The sequence below is a fragment of the Chanos chanos genome, chromosome 6, assembly GCF_902362185.1.
Source record: "Chanos chanos chromosome 6, fChaCha1.1, whole genome shotgun sequence".
In the NCBI taxonomy this organism is placed as follows: Eukaryota; Metazoa; Chordata; class Actinopteri; order Gonorynchiformes; family Chanidae; genus Chanos; species Chanos chanos.
The window spans coordinates 19426998-19447962 of NC_044500.1; the positions used below are offsets into that span (position 1 = coordinate 19426998).

Genomic DNA, 20965 nt, shown 5'->3' on the forward strand with positions numbered 1-20965 from the left:
TTTCAGTCTGTACTTTCACCGCAAGAGAGAAAAGAGTCGCTTCAAGTTGGCTGCTTTAGTCCACAGTACAGTCGTAAAGAGATAACGTGTGTCTGAGTGGCAGGTAAACCTCTTAAATGCGCTGATTCTAAAGACGAAGCAGAACGCAACAGGGTAGGGAGGGGGCGTGGCGGTTGTGAATGAGAAAAACTCGGGGTGGAATGGGAGTGCCTTAAGTGCGTGTACAACCCCTCTGATGCACTTTTTTCCCGAATCTGCGACATGTCGTAAGCAAGATGTCCCTCAAGACATTGTTGGCGCTGACAATGGAGCCTCTAATTCCGTCGAGCAATTAATCTAATTTCAATCCACACGACCGTGGAAAGGCAAAATGCTTAGTCGTTTTTTCCATTGCTGACATAGCATTGTTTGGAACTGATCTGGAAGAATACACTTCTTTATAATTACTCGCGCCAGCGAAGGTGGTAAATAATGTAAAATGTAAAATTACGTTTTGTACCTCTTATGTAGCATGTAGAATGTGCACAATTTGTCTTACTTCTGCTTAAATTCTATAATTTCGTATTTTCATGTAATGGGTTACCTGTAAGAATTGTGAAAACCCTATTATATAATAAAACTATTATTAGTGTTTACCCTACTGAATGATAGAACTGAGTGATTAACAGGGGGCCTAGCAATACTATTTTTAATATAAGCATCTACATAAATACAACTGTAAAACATTTCAGACAAAGCATCGTGCTCGCATGGTTGGGCTTTGTGGTTTGTCTGAGACAGTAAGACAGCTGCTGATGTTCGCTCAACTCAAATGTCCTTGAATTATGAGAAAGCGCAAACGTTGGGTTTTTGGGAGAACGCACACGTTGCGCAAAACAAAAGCATGTGGTTCCAATTAGAAATATTTGTTTAACTTGCGACGCATCGTAGATCAGCAACAAATGGGTCTTTTTTTCAACGAGTTGACTTCAGACAGCAAATATGCGAGCGAAGCACCACAAAAACACAAATCTTGTTTTACAATTCTGTGGTTTAGGGCCTAATTAGAGTCGAAAAATTTGCCACTGGAATAATTTGACAGGCTCCAGTAGCCTTGCCAGTCTACAGACCTCACACTCATAAACAGAGAGCAAAAGGAGGAGACAGTCCTATTTCGCGACAATCAGATAAACAGATGTCTTAGACAGAGCCGCAATGAAAAAGCTCTTTTCTCATCAGTGAGTGATTAATTATTGATTTCGTGGGGGTGGGTGTCTTAGGGCCCATTGTGTCCTGCCTGTGATTGAAATGATCAAAGGTGAGCTCTACAGGTTAGACTGCTAAATGGAGTTCAGCTGCTGGTCAGCCCTGTTTCTACGGACATCCATGTCGTTTCTCTCCACAGATCAGAGGGAGTACGCCTATCCCTCCAAAAGTATTTGCTTTCCCCTTAAATCCATCAGAGATGCCATTGTGGATATGACGTGTGTTGACAGGCACTCTGTTTGGTATACTGAATTGGGGCAAATATGAATTTAGACAATTGGCCATGAAGTAGGAGAGTGACCTCATGTGCCAGAATCCTGGGAATTCAGGACAGTTGAGCATGTGGTTTCCATTACCAGTCTGAGCGCTTTTACAGAGAACTCCACTCACTAAGCTGAAAGACAGCATGCTGGGAAGTTGGCTTGTTGACCAGAGAGGTAAAAAAGAAGACTAGTTCCATTTCAGTGTCCTTGGTGAGACTGTGTGCTTACTCAGTTAGATCTACCTGCTTAAGTTTCTCTCTTTCCAGCTCCACTTGTCAGCTTCCAATTTATTTTATTTAGTTATTTATTTATTTGTGGAGAAGGTGTCCAGTCAGAGAATAGTTCCAACAATGGTTGAGTTGACATAAAGACCCTTGAAAAGTTTCTACCAGAAGGAACCAAAATAGAGATCATAATCCACCGCCTTCACAATTTATAAACACTTAACCAAACTTTAATTCACTGCTTCATAAAGGAATGGTGACACAAGAGACGGGGGGAGGTGAGGTGACAAGGAGGGATGCTTCATAAATATGTCAGCATCAGCCAAGATATACACACACACAAACAACTATCTTTTGTCAGATCCTCCCCACTGCAATCATTCAAGTTGTCCTGTGCACTTCCTGCTTCTCTCTATGTTCTGCTCTTGCTCCTCCTGTGTGTGCTTGCGGAAGACTAGGTGGGTTGCGGATAAGGGTACAATGGAAAAACAAACTCAAAAATAGCACGTAACAAAGAGTGAAAGGAAATCTGATGACATCTTACTATTGAGTAGAAAATACCAAACCCAGTCCCTGGATAGCTTAAAATGTAACGGCAGCAGCAAAACGTGAGGGTCGCACCGTTTAGAAGGAGATGTAGCATGTGTAACGTGATGGAAGTGGACCTGGGAAAAAGTCACGGATCAGCAGGAAGCCACATAAACAGGCCCTTCGCTCCATTTAGCACAGAGAGCTCCCAGAGGGCCGAGTGGGAACTCCAGCGGCCTGATCACGATTAAACAGTCTTTACACAGGCACTGGACTGTATTTCTCAGGTTTTGGTTGACAAACTAAATATTAGAATTCTACTATTCTAGTAAGACTGATCCATAATAATCCAACGAGTGAAAAATGTCTGCATGCCCTGTCTTAACAATAAATGAGAATAGTTTTGAAAAAATTATAAATTTGTGATTATGAAACTTGGAAATATTCCGCTATTAAATAATTCCTGAAAAAAAAATGTTTTGGCAGTCACTGCCAAGTTTGTCTTCTTGCTTTGAGAAGAGAAAATGACATAATGATGTATTTTCCATTTTTTCCCCTCTCGTTAAAATGTGTAAAAAGACACTTACTGAGAGTAAAACAGAAGGCCCCAAATTTGTGCAGTAATAGAAAGTTGTCAGTCTGTGTTGTACCAAAGGAAGTCAGAACTTTGTTTTCGAGTTTCCCAAACAGACACTGTGTCGCTGTTTCACTGACCTGCTTGTGAAACCACAGTCTTCCCAGGAAAAAATCCAGCACCAGGCGGAATGTCTCTAAGAGGGTCAGGAAACAGGGCAGGAGGCAGAGGGGGGTGTTTGCTTGAGATCACATGAGAATTACAATTGTGACAATCCCAGATATCTGACGTGACACTTAAAGATGTGTGTGTGACTCTAACATAGTCGTGGAACCCAAGAGGCCACAACTGTTGCAAGAGTCAAAAATAAGAAAGTTTCATTTGTTGGCTTTACTTCAGTGAACTGCCTGTCAGTGTCAGTGTCAAAATATGAATGTCTAAATCTGAAACAACTTAGAACTTAGAAAGCGAGACACACTAGTACAAAATGCTGCGCATGTTTCTGATGACACCGAATTACATCTGAAACAAACAAAGATTGCACCCTGTAAGAACCACACACAAGAGATTAAACTGCAAAAACAGCTGTGAAAGGCTGAAACACATACACATACACATACACGATCTGAACAACAAGACTCCTACAGACTGAAGACAGCAAATTGTTAACCAGTCACCCCAGGCGAAAAGACATACTGTGTTCAACAAAACCTCAATTATCATCAGATCTGACTGCAGCAAAGCCGATAAAAAAAAAAGTGACACGAACAAACGGAGGCTGATGAACCCTTTCATTCAAACCAACTACATCCACATTCACTCCCTCTCCCTGCACTGTTAAACCAACACTACAAGTACCAGAGGCACCTCTGTGTGACCCATTTCAACCCTAAGAAGATCAAGGGACGCTATATATAAACTCAAAGCCTTCCCTGAATATAATGTTGTCTTAAGAAGATTAGCGGTAAAAATATACTCATTGCAGAATTCTCGTAAAGGTTGTTTAAAATCAGCGGTTGGGAGACAGTTCAGTGATGTTGTGAAGCGAGGCCATTTTGAGACATGGTCTGAACTACACAGATTGTAGCACTGATGCTAATGGGGGGGGGGGGGGGACCTCAGTGAAAAGAAGATAAACAGTGCGTTATAAGAACGTAAACCAAGCCACCAATTTAGCTGCTGCTAATTCATTTCAGGGCAACTCCTTCTGTTAATCCATTCGTCTCCGTTTCGTGCTCAGTCATTAAAATCAGGCAAATCTAAATATAACAAGAGGAGGCTGCTTTTTTGCTCTAGAAATGAACCAGCACTAACAAAGATTCACAAATAAACCCTTAATACAATGGACAATAATCTCTTTTGAGAATTTCCACGAGTTTGGTTGTCAGTGTGACGTAACTGGAGACATATCCTTGAGTTATTTTTTTTGCTGGGTCATATGAAACAGCACAGGTTAAAGTGCTTCAGCCTCTCCTCCTGTGGTGTTACATATGAAAATACACTTAAACTTCACCAACACAAACAGCCTGCCTGTTTTGTAGAGAAATTTGCCTCTGTAAGGAGACAAATGAGGCAAGAATTTTAAGGTATGTTTCACAGATGAGTTTGAATTACGTCATGGAGCTTCACCTCCTTCCTGGGGAAAGTGGTTGATTTGAGTTACTGGACAATGAGCATTATTTTATCTGGCCATACGGTCAGAAATCACATGATAATTCCATGTTGCCTAGCACTGGACCTTGATAGAGAGGCAGAGAGAGAGAGAGAGAGAGAGAAAAAGAGAGAGAGAGAAGCTTAGTGAAGGACGTGGGAGCAGATTTGTTATCTGTGTTCCCAAAAGGGAGTGTACAAGGCCAAGAAAACTGGAGGAAGTGACTCAAATAAGGGTCAGAGAGAAAGAGACAGAGAAAGAGAGCGAGAGAGACAGAGTGAGCAGAAAACCTGTTAAACGATGACTGGATCATGACACACCACTGAATCACTGACTGTCCCAGACTCCACAGACTCAGAGGTCTCATTCAGGGTTTCACTGATTTCAATCTTGTATAGTCTTTATTAAATACTTCACAACCTCTCCTACAGTGACTGGTTACAAAATGCTGCCTCTCATCAAATCGGGACACTTGTAAATATACAAAGCACTCTTGTCGCAATGGGTAACCCCAAACAAACAAACAAACAAAAAAACGAGAAAGATGTTGGCCGTGCTTGATCAGTGCTCTCCGCCGGATTTTTCAGAGCAAGCCGGAAAATGCTAGGTGTTTTTTGTTTGCTCGTGTGAGGGAGCAAAAGGATTTGGAAATAACAGTACCACATATTTTTCCTCTCCTTTTGCAGCTGTACATTTCAAGAAGTACATTTACAATACAGGTAGGGGAAAAAATATTTATATATATTTATATATATACTATACATATGTATATGTAAAATGATTCAACTGTCGCACAACAAAAAAAGAAAAGAGCAAATTCTCATGAGTATAAAAAAATAAATTAAAATGATCACATTTCACATGACAGAAAGACACCAATAACAGCGGTGAGTTTTATCTGTACAGTTTTGTTACTCAGACTGGCATTAAGGAGTTTCAGGAGCTCCAAACCCATAGTGAGGAGAAGGATGTCTGTCTGCCCCCCATAGAAGGAGGAAAAAAAAAAAAAGAGAGAGAGAGAGACAGGGGCTAACCATCAGAGCTCAGACAAAGTTAGAGCTAAAATATTTCAAATAAAATCTCAACCTCACACAGAAGACTGGGGTGCCTGAGCTAACAGTGGGGTTTGAGACAACGGGGAAATTCAAAAGGGGGAAGGGTCATTTTTGTTGTAAATCTTCCAGAAGCACGGGAAGTGGCAGTGCAGTTTGTCAATGGTTTTTCTCCCGCTTGCAGAACTGACTGGACAAAGTGACTGGCGGTGACCTAACCCAGTGCGCTTTCAGTGCTTAGACTGGGGAGGAAGACTCCAGGAATTCCAGGTCACCGGACTGGACAGGGGAAAAGCTCAGAGAACAGACACTGAGCAGAGGGAGTGGGTATGGGTTATCCTTCAACAGAACCAGAGAGTGGATGACAACGAAATAAAATAAAGCCCACAGGCCAAGGGTTTTTCAAGATTACCTCTGAATGTGTACAGTCCGAAAAAGACGCTCTTAAAATGGATACATTTATTTATTTAAATGTTATGTCATTTGGTTTAAAATAGACTTTTTTTGATTCTACACTTGCCATCAAATACGAACATAATCCCTCTCAGTGCCGTGCCAGTCCATACAAAATAATCTGATCAGCCAACACTGTCTGTGGTACAGTCTGGAGAGGCATAGTCCCTCTCCTCCAAACACCAGTCCTCTTCTGGACCGCACACCTGTCCCAATCTCAACACGCACGCGCCACGCAGGAGGCCAGGGTGAGAGTTCACTGGCAAAAGGGCGATGCCGTGGGGTCAAAGCCTTTGAAAACATCTTTGAGAGAGGCATTGTCCTGCTCAGAGTTCTCCGGCTGGGCGGGGCTGTTACCGCCAAACGGGCTGCCGGTCCCGCTGGGTTTGCTGCTCTGCTTGACCATGCTAAAGAGCGTGGACACGGGCAGGTTGTGCACGGCCGCCGGAGGCTGCTCCGCCGCGGCAGAGGGGCCCTGACCGGCCGAGGGTCCCCCGGGAGCAGCCGGTCCCCCGGTGACCCCAGCGGAGGGTGACGGCGCAGGTTTGGGTCGAGGTCGGTTGTAGCTGTTGTAGCGATCTGTCGTCTGCTCCCCGCTGCTCTTCTCCATCTCCGGCTGGTCCAGGGCAGACTTGCGAACAAAGAGGGGCTCTTTCGATTTGGGCTTGGTCGACGTCCCCTCGCTGGGCTTAGGTTCTGGGGCGAGGCTAGTGTTAGCGGCCGCCCCCGAACCTTCCGTCTTTTCTGTGCTTTGAGTCCGAGGGTCATAGAGACTGATTCCACTCAGCACACTACTGGTGTCGCCACCCGTGCCAACGCCCCCCACTCCTCGCCCTGCCCCTCCCGACGACAACAGCCGAGGGTCGTAAGGCGCGATGGTGGGTGTGGTGGTGGGAGGCGTTGAGGTAACGGCCGACGTCGAAGCCGAAAGGGCGGAGGGTTCGGATGGAGGTTTGAGTGCAGATTTCTGGGGCTGCAGCCGGGGGTCTGCTGGGGCTTTGCGGGCCATGCGAGGGTCCACAGGCTTGTCGGAGGGGACGGAGGAGGGCGGAGATACCCCCGACAGGGCCACTGGAGGAGCTGCCTGCTGGGCTCCGGGAGTCGGGCCAGAGGCGTTAACAGTCTTGAGGATGCGGGAGAGCAGCTCAAAGTCTGGGAGAGATGACGAAGGCTGATTGGGTGGTTCGGAGGAAGGGGCGGGGGCAGCGAGAGGAGCGGGAAGGGCAGTGTGCATTTGTTGCTGGGCTCGAGATAACCTTGGGCTTATGGAGGTTACGGGAGGGATTCCAGGGGGCAGCGGAAGGAAGTCCTGTTTTGGGATGGGCACAGGGATGAGGTCCTCGGGGCTCCAGAGAACAGCCTTGGCGAAGTGAGGCATGCTGAGCACAATGTCCTTCTTAATGTGGCTGAACTGCTGTAGCTGGGAGCGGGGGTCTCTCAAGGCCATGCCCATGAGGGGGTCCAGAGGGATGGGCACCGGTTTGTCACGCAGCACCCTCTCTCCTTCCTCCTCCTCTGTGGCGGGGGCTGGGGCGAGGGGTGGTGGTTTGTACACGGGCGGGGTCTCCGGTTTGGGGGTGAAGGTGGTGCCGTGTCGGGCTAGGCGGGGGTCGACGGGGGCAGAAGAGGTGGATGCCGGAGCGGAGTGGGAGCTAGGGCTGGCCTCGGAGGGCTGGGCTGAGTCTGTGGTCCTGGAGAGGCGCGGGTCACGGGCAAGTCTAGGGTCCATGGGCCGGCTGGGGCCCTGAGAGGGCGATGCCTTTTGCAGACGGGGATCGCTAGGAGGCCCTTCTGCTTTAGTGGCACCCTGGGATTGCTGCCGGAGTGTTTTGAGGATGGACGTTACGCTTCCTCCACCGTCCTCGTCTTCGCTGGAATACCAATTTGCTGAATCTCCTGCAAGTTTCAAAAATGAGACAGTGCCTAATTTAGCAATCAAATATCACAACATATCCAATATTGAACACACCCAGCTTTCTCACGCTAAGACATTATAAATTCATCACCGTCAGTCTACGTGACCACAACACAGCCCATTAAAAACAGCCAACACCACCACCTAGTGCGCAAACAAACGAATAGGAGCCTGAGAAGACTCCATTTCACAATAAGGGACCACAGGATGTTTACAGTCTCAGGCGGTTTGGCAGCATACCCTGTCCTTGACATATTTCCCGTCCAGAAAATGCCTCTGGCCACATCTACGTATCTCAACTCAAAGAGAACACATTGCAGTCAAACTGCAAACTTCTAAATGAAACTTTGTTTGATTTAGATAGAAGTTTAGAAATCAGCCAAAAGTCATAAAACATCTTTTAGTTGTGTCAACGTAAAAACGTTGGAATAGCACTGATTGACGCTCTGCCGACGTGGGAACATATCCTAAGGGCAGACTGACATTGTACTTGGTTAAGCCCTTTTCTCGTAATCAAATGGAGTAATTTCATGTTTCACACGCTGAACTGCACACTGCAACCACAGTTATGCAATACAATGAGTTCTGTGAACAATGGGGATGTGTGACACAGCGGTGTGACAAATCAGCTGATTATTTACACAAAAGAAACTATTTCAACATTTCAGAAAAGCTGGGGAAGCACTTCATCAAGGCAGCGTATATATTCAGCAACGTTAGCACAATGCCACATTTGTACAATGTTTGCATTACTATACTCATAAAACCCTGGATACATATCAGGTATTGATTTTAGAGCAGGGGTTTCACAACCAGGGGTTGACCCTTACAAGGTAAATTAGGTACAGTGGGGCGTTTCTGAGATTGTGATGGAAACATCAGTGTCAAATTAAATACACTTGGTTAAAATCTCAAGTAATGTGGCTTGAAGGGGTTAAGCTAGCAAAACAGGGTGTTCGTGTTGGTATCATTGGTTGTGCAGCATGTATGTGTACCTTCATTGTCTCTCTCTGCTCCTCCCTCGGCCAGCCTCTTGGCTCTCTCCTCCTCCTCCTGCTGCTTCTGCTGGATCCTCATGAACAGAACCCGCTGGGCAGGGGGCAGGAAGTCTGGCACTGCCATCCCAGCCTGCTGACTGGCCTGGGCACCTGGACCCTCCGTGTTCTGGTTCCCTGGAGTCTGCTCACCAAAGTTTCCTCCTGTTCCGTCACCCCGGTTACCGTAATCCTGGAAACCATCACCTGAAAAAATCCAAGAGCAAAACAGTTGGCAAAAAGCAGATTTTTTTTTTTTTTATGCCAATAGTATTATGTTCATGGCAATTGTTGGGTTTGTGTCAGAGATAAGACTGTAGACTAGGATCAACTTTGAATCACCAGATTAATTTTTCATCTTAGACAATATATTGTCACTAAATGAAATATGTAAGAATATGTCCAAATGTTGTTGGACTAAAACTGAAAAGAAAGCACACACACTGACCCTTTTCTCCGCCGCCTTCCATCGTCATTCCTTGCTGCTGGTTGTAGAAGTTGTTGAAGAAGTTTCCTGAGGGTGCACCCCCTGGGGGCATCATGCCCGGGTGTTGCCCGTCTCCAGAGCCGAAGTTGGGCATCATGGGAGGCCCCGGGCCCATGGGTGGGGGACCCTGGGCCATGTTCGGCGGGCCCATTGGAGGCATGTCATGGGGCCCAGAAGGCATCATACCTGTAGCATTAGGACCCATGTGTCCAGGTGGAGGTGGCCCCGGGAAACGTGGTGGGGGTCCAGCCGGAGGGCCTCCAGCAGGGCCCTGGGGCCCGGCAGGACCAGCAGCAGTACCAGGTCCTTGACCTCTGAAAAGAGGGATTCCCACTGGTCAGCATTTTATCCACACTAGTTCACATAGCAGAAATGTCCAGACAGAATCGGCGGAGCAGTGTGAGCTTACCTGACTCCCAGTTTCTGAGCTAGCTGCCCAGTGGGCTGAACCACAATCTCAAACAGGGAAGGGATCTTCTTCCCTGCATTTCCAGCACAAGGCGGTGGTGGGCCCACAGGTGGCGGAGGGGGACCGTTGGGGTTTGGCGGTCCCTGGAAGGGGACATTGTCCGGCCCGGGGATCGGCGGTCCAGGGCAAGGTCCAGCTACAGGACCAGGACCTGGACCGGGACCGGGACCAGGGCCAGGACCAGGGCCAGGGCCCGGGGGGCCAGTGGGAGGTATGTTCCCTTGGGGAGGCCCAGACATTCCAAAGTCCATAGGGGCGGAGGAGTCCGATGGGACCGGCCTTGGAGGTGTTGGGAGGAGACCCACTCCTGGCGGGGGCTTAGGCAACGGATTGATGCCTTGTTTTTTCAACTCTTCAACTTCCTTCTCATCCTCAGCTCCAGCTTCTGCATCCTCTGCCAGCATCTGCAATTACAGCACAGGAAGAATTACAACAGTGGAAAAAAACCCCAGAGGTACACACAGACTTCCCCAGGTTTTTTCAGTAAGTAGCAGATGGGGAGGCTCACCTTGTCTAGCAGGTCCTTAGTGTCCTCTGTCAGAGGCTTGTGGGAGAACATGCATTCTTCTCCATTCACACAGTTCCCCGTAGTGTGAAACAGCTTGCACGGGAAGTCCTGTGCTAGAGAGTCAAGGAGCTTTCTGTGCCTGCGTGTTAGTCTTACATAAACTAACAAGAAAGCCGAGAGGTGCCCTGCAATTTCATCCATTATCTCCAATTTTTGACAGTCCTCTGATTTCAACTTCTCACACAACCTCACTAATGCTCTTTAAACTGGTCTAATGTCTGATGGGACTGAACAAACAGGTGAAGTATACAGGTTAGTGTCGTTATTCTGGACAAAAACATGAAGGAGTGCAATCAGAACTGTAAAGCCCTTGAATGGTTGACACCAGAGACTGAGAAAAAGAAAATGAAAAACATGAGCCGGAAAATGAAAGACGAAAGGATATCATGCATGTAGGGGCAGTTGTCAGCTCGGGCACAGAAACCGGTGATGTAGAACTTGCAAAGCTCTTTCTTCTTAGGCAGCTCAATGTCGTGACTGAAGTTACAGTGGTCTCCCTGTTAGTTCAATAGAAACGCAATTATCTCCAACTGTTTCACACAAAAACAGATAAAAAACTCATTATGAAGTACACTCATCCACTGTGTGCTAAACACCATGGTGTTGTACAGCATAAAAGATCCATGAGCAATGCCCAACGTTACCACTACTGCAGTGATTCTCATCTCCAGTCCTGGAGGACCACTGTCCTGCACGTCTTGATTAACTCAATTAACTGTGATAAAGAAGAGTTAAAACAAAGAAGCGCAGGACCGTGGGCCCCCAGGACTGGAGTTGAGAATCACTGCACTACAGCTATGGCAAAAATGTCTGACTTCAAAAAAATGCAAATAACATATACATTCCATTAATAACTAATATATGGGGCCACACAGAGAAACACATCATTGCATTATATTCCATCATTTTATATTAATTACTATATTATAAGGTTTCAGACACATTTTAAACCATTTGTGTTAAAAGATGCAAATAAAAAATCAATGTTGTGACATTCCAGAGTATCTAACAAGGACTAAAAAGGAGAGAGTGGCTTTAAAGAGTCTGTGTATATTCTGCTTATTCTGATTCTATTCTGAGCTCTCTCTACATAGCTGGAGCTTAGCAGAACCTCTAGTCATTTTCATTCACTGAAATAATGCTTGATGGATCACTTTCATTACTCGTATAGCCTGTGGCATGATTTAAGATGTTCTGAGAGACAGCCAATCTCTTCTGTGTTTATTTTTGGGGAAAGCAGAGAAGAGAAAAGACAGAGATTTCTTAAGATCAGGTTACAGAGCTAAGGCAAAGCTTCTGCTGGTGCTTAGACAGGGAATGGTAACCTTAAACTTTCAACATAACATTTCTCAAAAACCACAACATCTATCCCGTTATTGCACACTCTCATCTTCAATCTGTTTCATTTTAATATCACAGTAACAAAAAGACAGAATGGTGTCTGATGAGGTTCTGTGGGTAGCCACAGCTAAAACTCCTCATTTGGTAAAACTCTCTATCATCCGATCAGACTGACTGACTTACCCATGTGCATCGGCCTTCGATGTAATACTTGCAAATGGCCTTGCCCTTCTTATCTTGTCCATGTTTTTCCTGATCATTCCGCCGTGGACCACCACTTCCATCCTATACACAGTCGCATACAAACATACACATACTCAGACCACTGAGTTATGGTGCTCTTACCCAAACTACCCGGTATCTTCTCGCATAATGATTGAGATGAAAAACAAACAGTCTTGTCTAAAACCCCTACAGCTAATCCCATTCATTGTTGTGCATGATATCCATATGAGTGGCTATCATATGAGTCAGTTTTGGATATCTGAATCATGAATGTCCACAGACAAAGAAATGAACTCACCCCCATGTCCATATCTCCGTTGTTGTCTTCGTCGTGACCCTGGTCTCCTCCCCTGCCCCTCCCTCTGTTCCTCCCACGACCGCGGTTCATTCCCCGGCCGCCTTTACCCCTGCCACGGCCACGCCCGCCTTTACCACCTGGGCCAGAAAAAGACAGTGAGCTTGTTCACCATAAGAAGTGATTCCCATGTGACTTGTCACAACCGACTTCACTTCAAAAAGCTTTAAGGGTGAGAAAAGTGGTATATTCATGATGAAACTCACCACGTCCCCGATCTTTTGACTTCCTGTACTGATTGAGTTCTTTTGAATAATCATCATAGTCATCGTCACCCATGTTTTCATAGTCATCATCACCATACTGCAACATTCAACAGAATAAACAGCCTCATGTCAACTGACCACAGCACAGCCCATTAGATACTTAACATATTAAACATCAGTGTCAAAGAACATTAAACATAACACACATGCATGTTAAACTTAATTTGCAAAGTGTTTGAGAATGATAAGAATTAACGGGGGCAAGCGACTGATTAAAAGCTATCACATCAGGGGAGAGAAACTCTTAGTTACTAACCTCCATTTCATCTCCATACATGCCGTCTCCATCATCCGTTTCCCCGCCCATCTTTCCCCGTCCTCGGCCCCTGCTGCCTCCTCTCCCACCGCGGCCTCTCATCCCTCCTCTGCCACGACCCCTCTGGTTCTTCATTCGACCTTTGCCACCTGACAGGTCGGGGTCAAAAAAAGGAAAAGGAAAAAGAAAAAGAAAAAAGATATTCACTCTAACCTGTATGGAATATATGCGTTTCATCCCCACTCACTAGGAGGCTCTGTGGATGTCAAATGTCAGCAAGACACACAGACCAAACAGGTCTACTGCAATCAGCAGCCTTACAAACTGTTCCCTAGCTTAATTAAAATCAACAAGAGAAAACTGGCATTTTTCAAACTGTAGCTATATAGAATAGCTACATAGCTTTACCATTTTAAATAAAAATTGCTAAAAAATTGCTGATCTGAACTGATTTAATCTTTCTGCTAAACTAGTGCTTGCCTAGGTGTGATATTTTGGAGTTTTGGATCCAAAGTTGTGCAGTCACTGAGGACTTCATTATTACCTCTGCCACGGCTGTTTGGCCCTGCTCCTCCTCCACCCTCTTTGGCTTTGCGGTACTGATTCAGCTCCTTGGTGAAGTCGTCATAGTCATCTTCACCCATTTCCTCATCCTCCTCACCCTCATAGTTCTCCTCATCATAGTCGTCATAGCCACCATAGCCCTGCTTGTCCATCTTCATGTAATTGCCTTTTTTGGGCATAGGCCCACCATGGCCAGAGGGTGGGGGAGGGTACCCTCCATGGGACTGGACAACAGCACACATAACTCAATATCACTCTCAGTGATTAGTTATTGAAACAACTATACCAATAACAGGTGGTGTCGTTCGTTTAATGTGTGTTAACAGTTGTTAACCTGTTCATGAATACAGTATATCGGGCTGATTGTAAATCTGAGATGCACATGTGTTGTGACCTGTAAATGATTCACCTAAGCAGACACACTGGAAGACAGTTTGAGGACGGTGAGGAGGTGCTACTCACCGAAGGAGGATACTGTGGGCTGTATTCCCGATATTTCCTCTTCTCACTGGGGCTGTAATCTGACTCATCGCTGAAGTCTGAGTGGTCGTCACTAGAGGAGGCGTGCCGCTGAAATGCACACAAACACAAACAGTTGAAAACAGACCCACTGGAAAGCCGGGGCAGTCCGCCAAAGCCTTCTGACACAGTCCAGAAGCACGCACTTTGTGTTTCGATTTGCGTCTTTTCTTGGACCTCCTCTTCTCCTTCTCCCGCTCCCTCTCCTTCCTCCTCTTGCGTTTCCGTCGGTGGGCTTTCTCCTCGTCTGAGCTGCTGCTGTGGCGTTCTTTGCTGCGGCGCGGCTTTTCCTCAGGCTCTGCCCCGTCACCGCTGGGCACCTCCATCTCTCCTCCATCGTCCTCCAGTTCACCCTCCTCCAACTCTCCATCCTCACGCCTGTGGGTCACAGAGAGCACAACAGCCGTCATCACACATACTTTAGTTGTATCAAGTCCTTTAATGGAGACATGGTTTTACTAGCCTTGCCTGTGAGGGATAATGTCAAGTGCCGACAATGTCAATTTGTAAATTTGGTGTTTCACTTTAACACACCATGAACACTCTGATGTTAACAGTCACTTTCTGGTGGCTTGTGCGTTAGCCACATTGTGACTGTGAGTTTACTGTGAATTCCCAAGAGGTGAAACAGTGCTAACCAATGTTAAGTTGCGCTGTCTTGTGAGAGTCACAAAACAGCCTCTTTAAAAAAGCCTTACATGAAACACTACCCACAAAACGACATCCTGATGGTTTTCAAATAGTGGCCTTTTCTCTTAAAGTTTACAGACTTTAAAACACAGTTATTCCTGGTCATGTTGTCATTGACAAGTCAAGGTACCCATCGTGCCATCAGACAATTAAAACAGTGCCAATAAAAACAACTCTTGAGACTCACATGCCTATGTTTCCAACACAAGAGTTCTTAACAGGAATTCAATGTAACCAAGATTTGTAACAATTGTTACAGACACCTTGTTAGCTGCTTGGCACCCAAAGTCAAAACCACAACTTTCTGTTTTCCATCCTGGTGCTTTGATGTTCAGTTTCACTGGCCTTCTCAGAGCTCAACTCATCTTGTGTTCATCTAAAACTAATTTAAAACAAAAAAAAACAAAAAACAAAAAAGAAAAAACCTCCGTGTTCTTAACTGGTCATTGATGTTTTTATTTATTCCCTTGTAGGTTTTGGAGATGAGAGAAGGATCTGTTAACAATGAGGTTGTGGTTGCTTGGGTGTGTGTGACTGCTTGACCACATTGATACATGAACTACTTTCTCTGTCATATCAGTGATATGCTGTGTTTGACATGATATGTATCACATAGTGTCTAACGAGATATTCATTCAGCCAACATAACCGGACAAATTACTAACGAAAGATCATTTCAATGTGTTTTGTGATGCAAATTTACAAATTTGCAAATTATAGACAGACAGGTGCAAATGTGGTTTCATCAGCTGTGGGCAGTACAGTGTGAGTTTCTTGGCAACTCTTAGTGCAGGGAGGGAAGAAAAAAACCAAACCACAGGTCGGTGCAATGATTACTGTCTGGCATGTGCAAACACTATATTATTAGAAAAACGAAGGGCAACAAGTTTTACTTACATTATTAGAAAAAAATCATAAAAATAAGATATTTTGTTGTCAAATGGCAAACTGGGAGGGGTAAAAAAAAATTCTGTGCTTGGTTGCAACACAGCACTTCAAATAAACAATGTTAAAAAGGGACATGTCCTTGGCTTTTTTGATACAAAACATCTGATCTGGACATTTTATACCTGAAATATATATTTTCTACAACCCAAAAAGACAATCCACGAAATAACAATACAGAAAATATGAATAGAAACAAAAAAGATCCAGGCCTATAATTAGTTTGAGTACAGGCCCTCTGTCACCTTGTAAAGACATCTCAAATGAAAACTTAATAACCCTTCTGCTCCTCTACCAGTGCTAATAATAGAGAAATCATGTAGACCTTTGTAAAATATATCTAGGAGGAAGAAAGCGACTTCTACAAAATCCACATGGGATGAGGCAATCTGTGTTTAAGAGTTATCAGAGGTGTTTTCCATGTACAATAATGGTAATCAATGACGACTACTGTAGTGCAAGGCCACAGAAGCAACCAACAGAGTAAAAATGCTCACTTCACAATCTGCACAACAGAGGCTGAATGCTACATATCCCTATGGATTACACTCTCTTTGGTGAAACTTGAGTGCAAACTGAAATACTGAATCGGCAATCGACAAACAAGCATGATTTATATGTACCTGGTCTCAAGACACACTCTGTGCATTAAATCAACAGTCGTGTTCAAACTGCAGGGCACAGAGGTGGTATGCTTTTCATGGGTGATACATAACAGAGAGAGAGGTCACATGAAGTCAACCTGTTAACAGAATGTTCAGGCTACTGTGAGCAAACAGGCAAGTCTCACTTACACTTATTCTGGGAGGTTACAACAACACCAGTGTTTCAGTGCCTTGGGCTGAGAAAGCTTAAGAAGCTCCAAGTTGTTCAAGGTGTCCTGTCTAAAAAGGGTTTCAGCTCACTGTGGCATCAGCTTAAGGTCCTGCCAAAAAAACCCACACCAAATCAGCCTACACCATACAGTGTGAGACCCAATCTCTCTGCTTGTACATACACCCTTATTGAAAGCTAAAGCCCATTATACATACAGTATATGTCAAACAGGTAACCCCATAAACTGGGCACTGGACAGCAATCCACAAGTACGCCTGGGCTCTTAGGAACAAGGAGTCATTTATATGGATGTAGAAAGAGAGAGTGGCAGTCTTCACACACTGCCATGGTTTCTTTTGACAGTCAGTCACCCAGTCAGACCAAGACAAAGACCCAACTGAGGTTTTCAGGGGTTTGGCTGCTGAACTCGTCCATCAAAGTCTGCCACTGACTTCTTAAATATTAGAATACTCTGCTGAATCCTAAAGCTCGGACAATGAAGGTGGTTTCATCTATCAATGGAGCCACGCAGCTGTCAGACTGTTTGGATAATATATGGAGTATTTCTCATGCTGAAAACTTATTTACATCAGGGTTAATAAAAGACAGCTGATGTGCCCATAATTCTAACCTCACCTGCCAAAGTTATTTATCCTGTAAACTGTGGTGACCTACGCTTGTATCTGTCTTTGAACATGATATTCAGAGCAGTGAACTGACCCTACACGCATGCAAAAAGCCAAGGGTTGTCTCATACAGGACATGCAAACCACCCATGCTTAGGGGGCCCTGTAACAACACAGCAATCTATACAATTAAATGGAGGGCTTTAACGCCTTGTTCAAACACACCAGCCTAAATGTTGTAAAACCTCTGAGGAACTGGGGAGGGAAAAAAAAAAAAACAGTGAAGAGGCTGGGGAGGGCATGAGAGTTGTACTGACACAGGAGTCATGTATTTCTACTGCTGAAACTACAGGTAGTGTGGCCAATACTCAAACAGATACAATTCCTTCATAATGCCTTCCCCAATGGTAAGGCTTAAGGTTTGATTCCAAAAACGTGGTTATGACCTTAGGACATAAAGGTGAATTATAGACATTCAGTGATAACTAAAATAAGCGAAGCCTAAGATCAATCTATGTTTTCAACAATCATGGCACTGTTGCAGCACTGGTAAATGCAGGGGAAAATGCATTTTTGCATCTTTGCTAACATCACGGTATGAAGTTTAAAAACATAGATGAATGATGGGTACATGAATGAAATTTGTGAGGACAATATAACATGAGGGAGATTATCTTTTTAAAATACTTTCAGTGAAATTATGTGAATAGCCAACAATGCCTTTGAGGGTACTGGGAGCAATATTTATCAAAGACATTCTCATGCAGGACAGAATTAAAGATACACTGCCAATGTTCCAATAGAGAAATAAAAACTTTCAGATTTTAATATTAAAACTATGGCCTCTACAGTGCAGGGAACTGTTAAGTACTTACTGTGACTGGCTATCTTCATATTTCCATTGAAAAGCACTGGTACTGACCCTGTATCCATAGACTGGGAACTTTATAGTGGTTCTCCCACTTTATTTATCCCTGAGGTTAGTGGGAAGGTGAGAAATGCACTCTAGGAGGGGCAAATATTTGGCAAATCTGAAGACAGATTCTGTAATTGTGAAGAACGTTCAGTTTGAGTGACTTTGTGGGTTTTTACGTCACTTTTTGAATGCTTCTGAGACGTAGTACACGGAGCTTGGTCTTGATGAGTGTTTGGGAGTATCTAGGAAACCCTTACCTGAGAGGAAACAACATTTAACTGGCCCATGTTAGTTAAACTAAAAAAGAAAAGAAAAAAAAAAGAAAAGAAAAAAAAGTAAAACAGAAAAGTCATCCGTGATCAGAGTACGATTTCATGTGCTATTATTAAAAAGATTGTTGCTGAAAATCGTAGTACTGGGGTCTGGGCATTTTCAGTTCAATGCCTGAAACTTCTCTCTCGAATTATATATAGTGGGGCTAGGTCTCTAGTATAATAGTGTAACGTACATAGCATTATCTAGTTTAATTACTCATTGTAACTACAATGGTTTCACGAGTCAGTGACATAAAATGTAAACAACAATAAGTTGCGTTGTATTAAACAAGTTTTCAAAACTGTGCTGAAATAACTGCCTTTGCATCGGTTAGAATAGCTAGCTAGCTTAAGGCTAGTGGCTAGTCACAAAAGGGAGATATTCAATCTTTCAGTGTATGTTGAAATCTTAGCGGTGGGGAGGGGCAAAATACACTAAGTTGGAGGGTATAAAATGTATATATCAAGTATTTAACGAGTATTACATGATATAATCAGGTCCGCGTTCAGAAATAAAAAGTGCGTAGCTACTGATCTCCCCAGCAAAATATAGGGTAGCTAACCTAGCTTATTGGTCTCAACTTGTTAGCTCGCTTTTCTACTGGTAACAAAATTGGTTTGGGTGTCCAGTTCTTCAAAATAACCTGGTTACATCTATCAATTTGATCATTAACTTAAACAAATAGGCTGTGACGAATTAAGCTCCCAAAAGGCACACTTGGCATGCCACATCTAATTTGTTATCAAGATGGCGAGCTCGTGGTTTCAAACCTATGCAATGCCTTCCAAGCTAGCAAGCGGACAGGGCAAGATCTGACTAGCTTATCTGTGCTAGCAGTCTGGCTAGTTATAGCTTAGCTATCGTCGTCTACATAACTTAGCATTTTAATCAAAACGGCTAGCTAAAGATTTAACAATAATGTATCCATATAATGTAACAAATTAACTTCCCGATACTCTCATAAAGCTACAGTTGTTAATCACCATTAAATTGCACTGGATTCTTCTTTTAAATTTCGAATTCTATCCAAAGTGTCAATTTCTTTTCTTTTTCGAAGAAAAGTAACTGGATTTCAGAATTTAGAGTTGTTGGCCTCTTCGCCTCTCGAAGATTAAAAGATTTTGCAAAGTATCTTAATTGATTGCTACATTATGTTAAAATTCGGAACATATTCCGATTAGGGAATGACCTTCCAGATTGCGCTGTGCAACGTTTCAAGATGGCGTTCGTTACCTCTGTACTTGTTTCCCAGAAAAAAAGGCGACTTTAATCCCTTTGAAAGAAAAATGCAAAAGAATACCCATGCTTTTTATGTCTAAAAAAGCAGAGGACAAATAAATAGTTGGATAGAAATATGATTGTAGAATTACTCGACCTTTCGTCAGTGAGAAGACTGTTGTGTTCGTGGTTGGCTGTTGTTGGGGAGTTTGGATGGACAGTCATGCTTTCCACAGCCATTTCCTCTAACGTACAACATTCAGTGCAAAAACGACTCTGGACTCTACTGGCTTATGCGTCACTTTGATCTACTTGATGATTGATTTTAGAAAGAGTTTCAGTTCATTGTAGTTAATTCCCCACTAACAATGTAAAAGACAATAAGTTGATTTCGTTCCTGAGGTTCTCCGTCCACAGTTGCGCTGTGAAATGAAACTCACTGTTAGAAAATGGCGGCGGTTCTTCTCCGAAGAGAAAGGGTGGAGTTTTGCCGAGTGACGAACCACATGATGTTACGCAAATTCACGGAAATGGCCGATTATTTCCGACAGTTTATGTTTACCCCTTTCAAAAAGTGTGCAACACATTAGGCCATAAAGTATTTTCTTATTTTGTAGTCAAGCATAAATCCAGTACCACACAACATTCAACCAGTACATCGCACGAGGGAGATAGTGGACCACAGTAGATAAAATGTTAAAAGAGTGACTTCTGACAACAAATGTTGATGATCAATTTGATGCTCAATCTGTTTTTTCTTTTGAGAAGCAGATCTAAACGTTCGTTTTCTAATGTGAGACGTCTTAGCGCATGTAATGCGTCTCTTGCAGAATATCATTCCTGGTTAGGCTAATTTTGTAGAGTCGAATGGTTATATTAGGCAGGTTTCAAAGCTTAGGAAATGTTGAGGAGTGGCAATTTTCTTATGTGAATGCGTTGAAAGACTAAATGTTTTAATTAAAGGTTGGTCGCACGGATTTCATTTACTCTTAAGGTCTATCTGTAATAACTGATCACACTGAATTTAGATTTTGATTTTGTACATGGCCAACACTTAAGTAAACAAACTATTATTCCGTGTCATATGGCACACAGGGTACGACGCTGTTCATGATCTCCTTGCTGAGGACGACGGACAACAGTAATTGAGTTAACTGACAGGGCTAACATAATGCACTGATTTTCACTCTAACTGTAAACTGAGCTCACATTTTCGTAAACAGTCCTGCATGTTCTGTTCAATTCACGTTCATGCTTAAGGCAATGCTTACATTGCATGCATGCTGTTGCACTGCAAGAATGAAATTTTCAAGTAATGGTGTGGCATCATTATACTGTGAGTTTGAAAAGAAAACATATAATATGGAATTCATGAGTTTGCATTAAGGTGAATACCTTTTGCTTTGATAAAAGTAACAGACGAGAAATCTGTCATTTCACACTCTTTGAG

General features: G+C 43.8%; 1 protein-coding gene across 1 annotated transcript; it reads right to left on the reverse strand.

Annotated features, from left to right (window-relative positions):
* Positions 1 to 5339: 5339 nt before the first annotated feature.
* zc3h4 (zinc finger CCCH-type containing 4) lies at positions 5340 to 19920 on the reverse strand. The gene is made up of 14 exons (XM_030778511.1): positions 19673 to 19920; positions 14136 to 14367; positions 13933 to 14040; positions 13451 to 13694; positions 12907 to 13055; positions 12591 to 12687; positions 12328 to 12464; positions 11988 to 12089; positions 10849 to 10960; positions 10404 to 10513; positions 9836 to 10299; positions 9388 to 9740; positions 8901 to 9146; positions 5340 to 7886 (listed from the first exon to the last, which is right to left on the reverse strand). Exons 1-14 carry the CDS (start codon positions 19753 to 19755, stop codon positions 6247 to 6249), a joined length of 4077 nt encoding a protein of 1358 aa, XP_030634371.1. The 5' UTR covers positions 19756 to 19920; the 3' UTR covers positions 5340 to 6246.
* Between the last annotated feature and the right edge of the window lie 1045 nt (positions 19921 to 20965).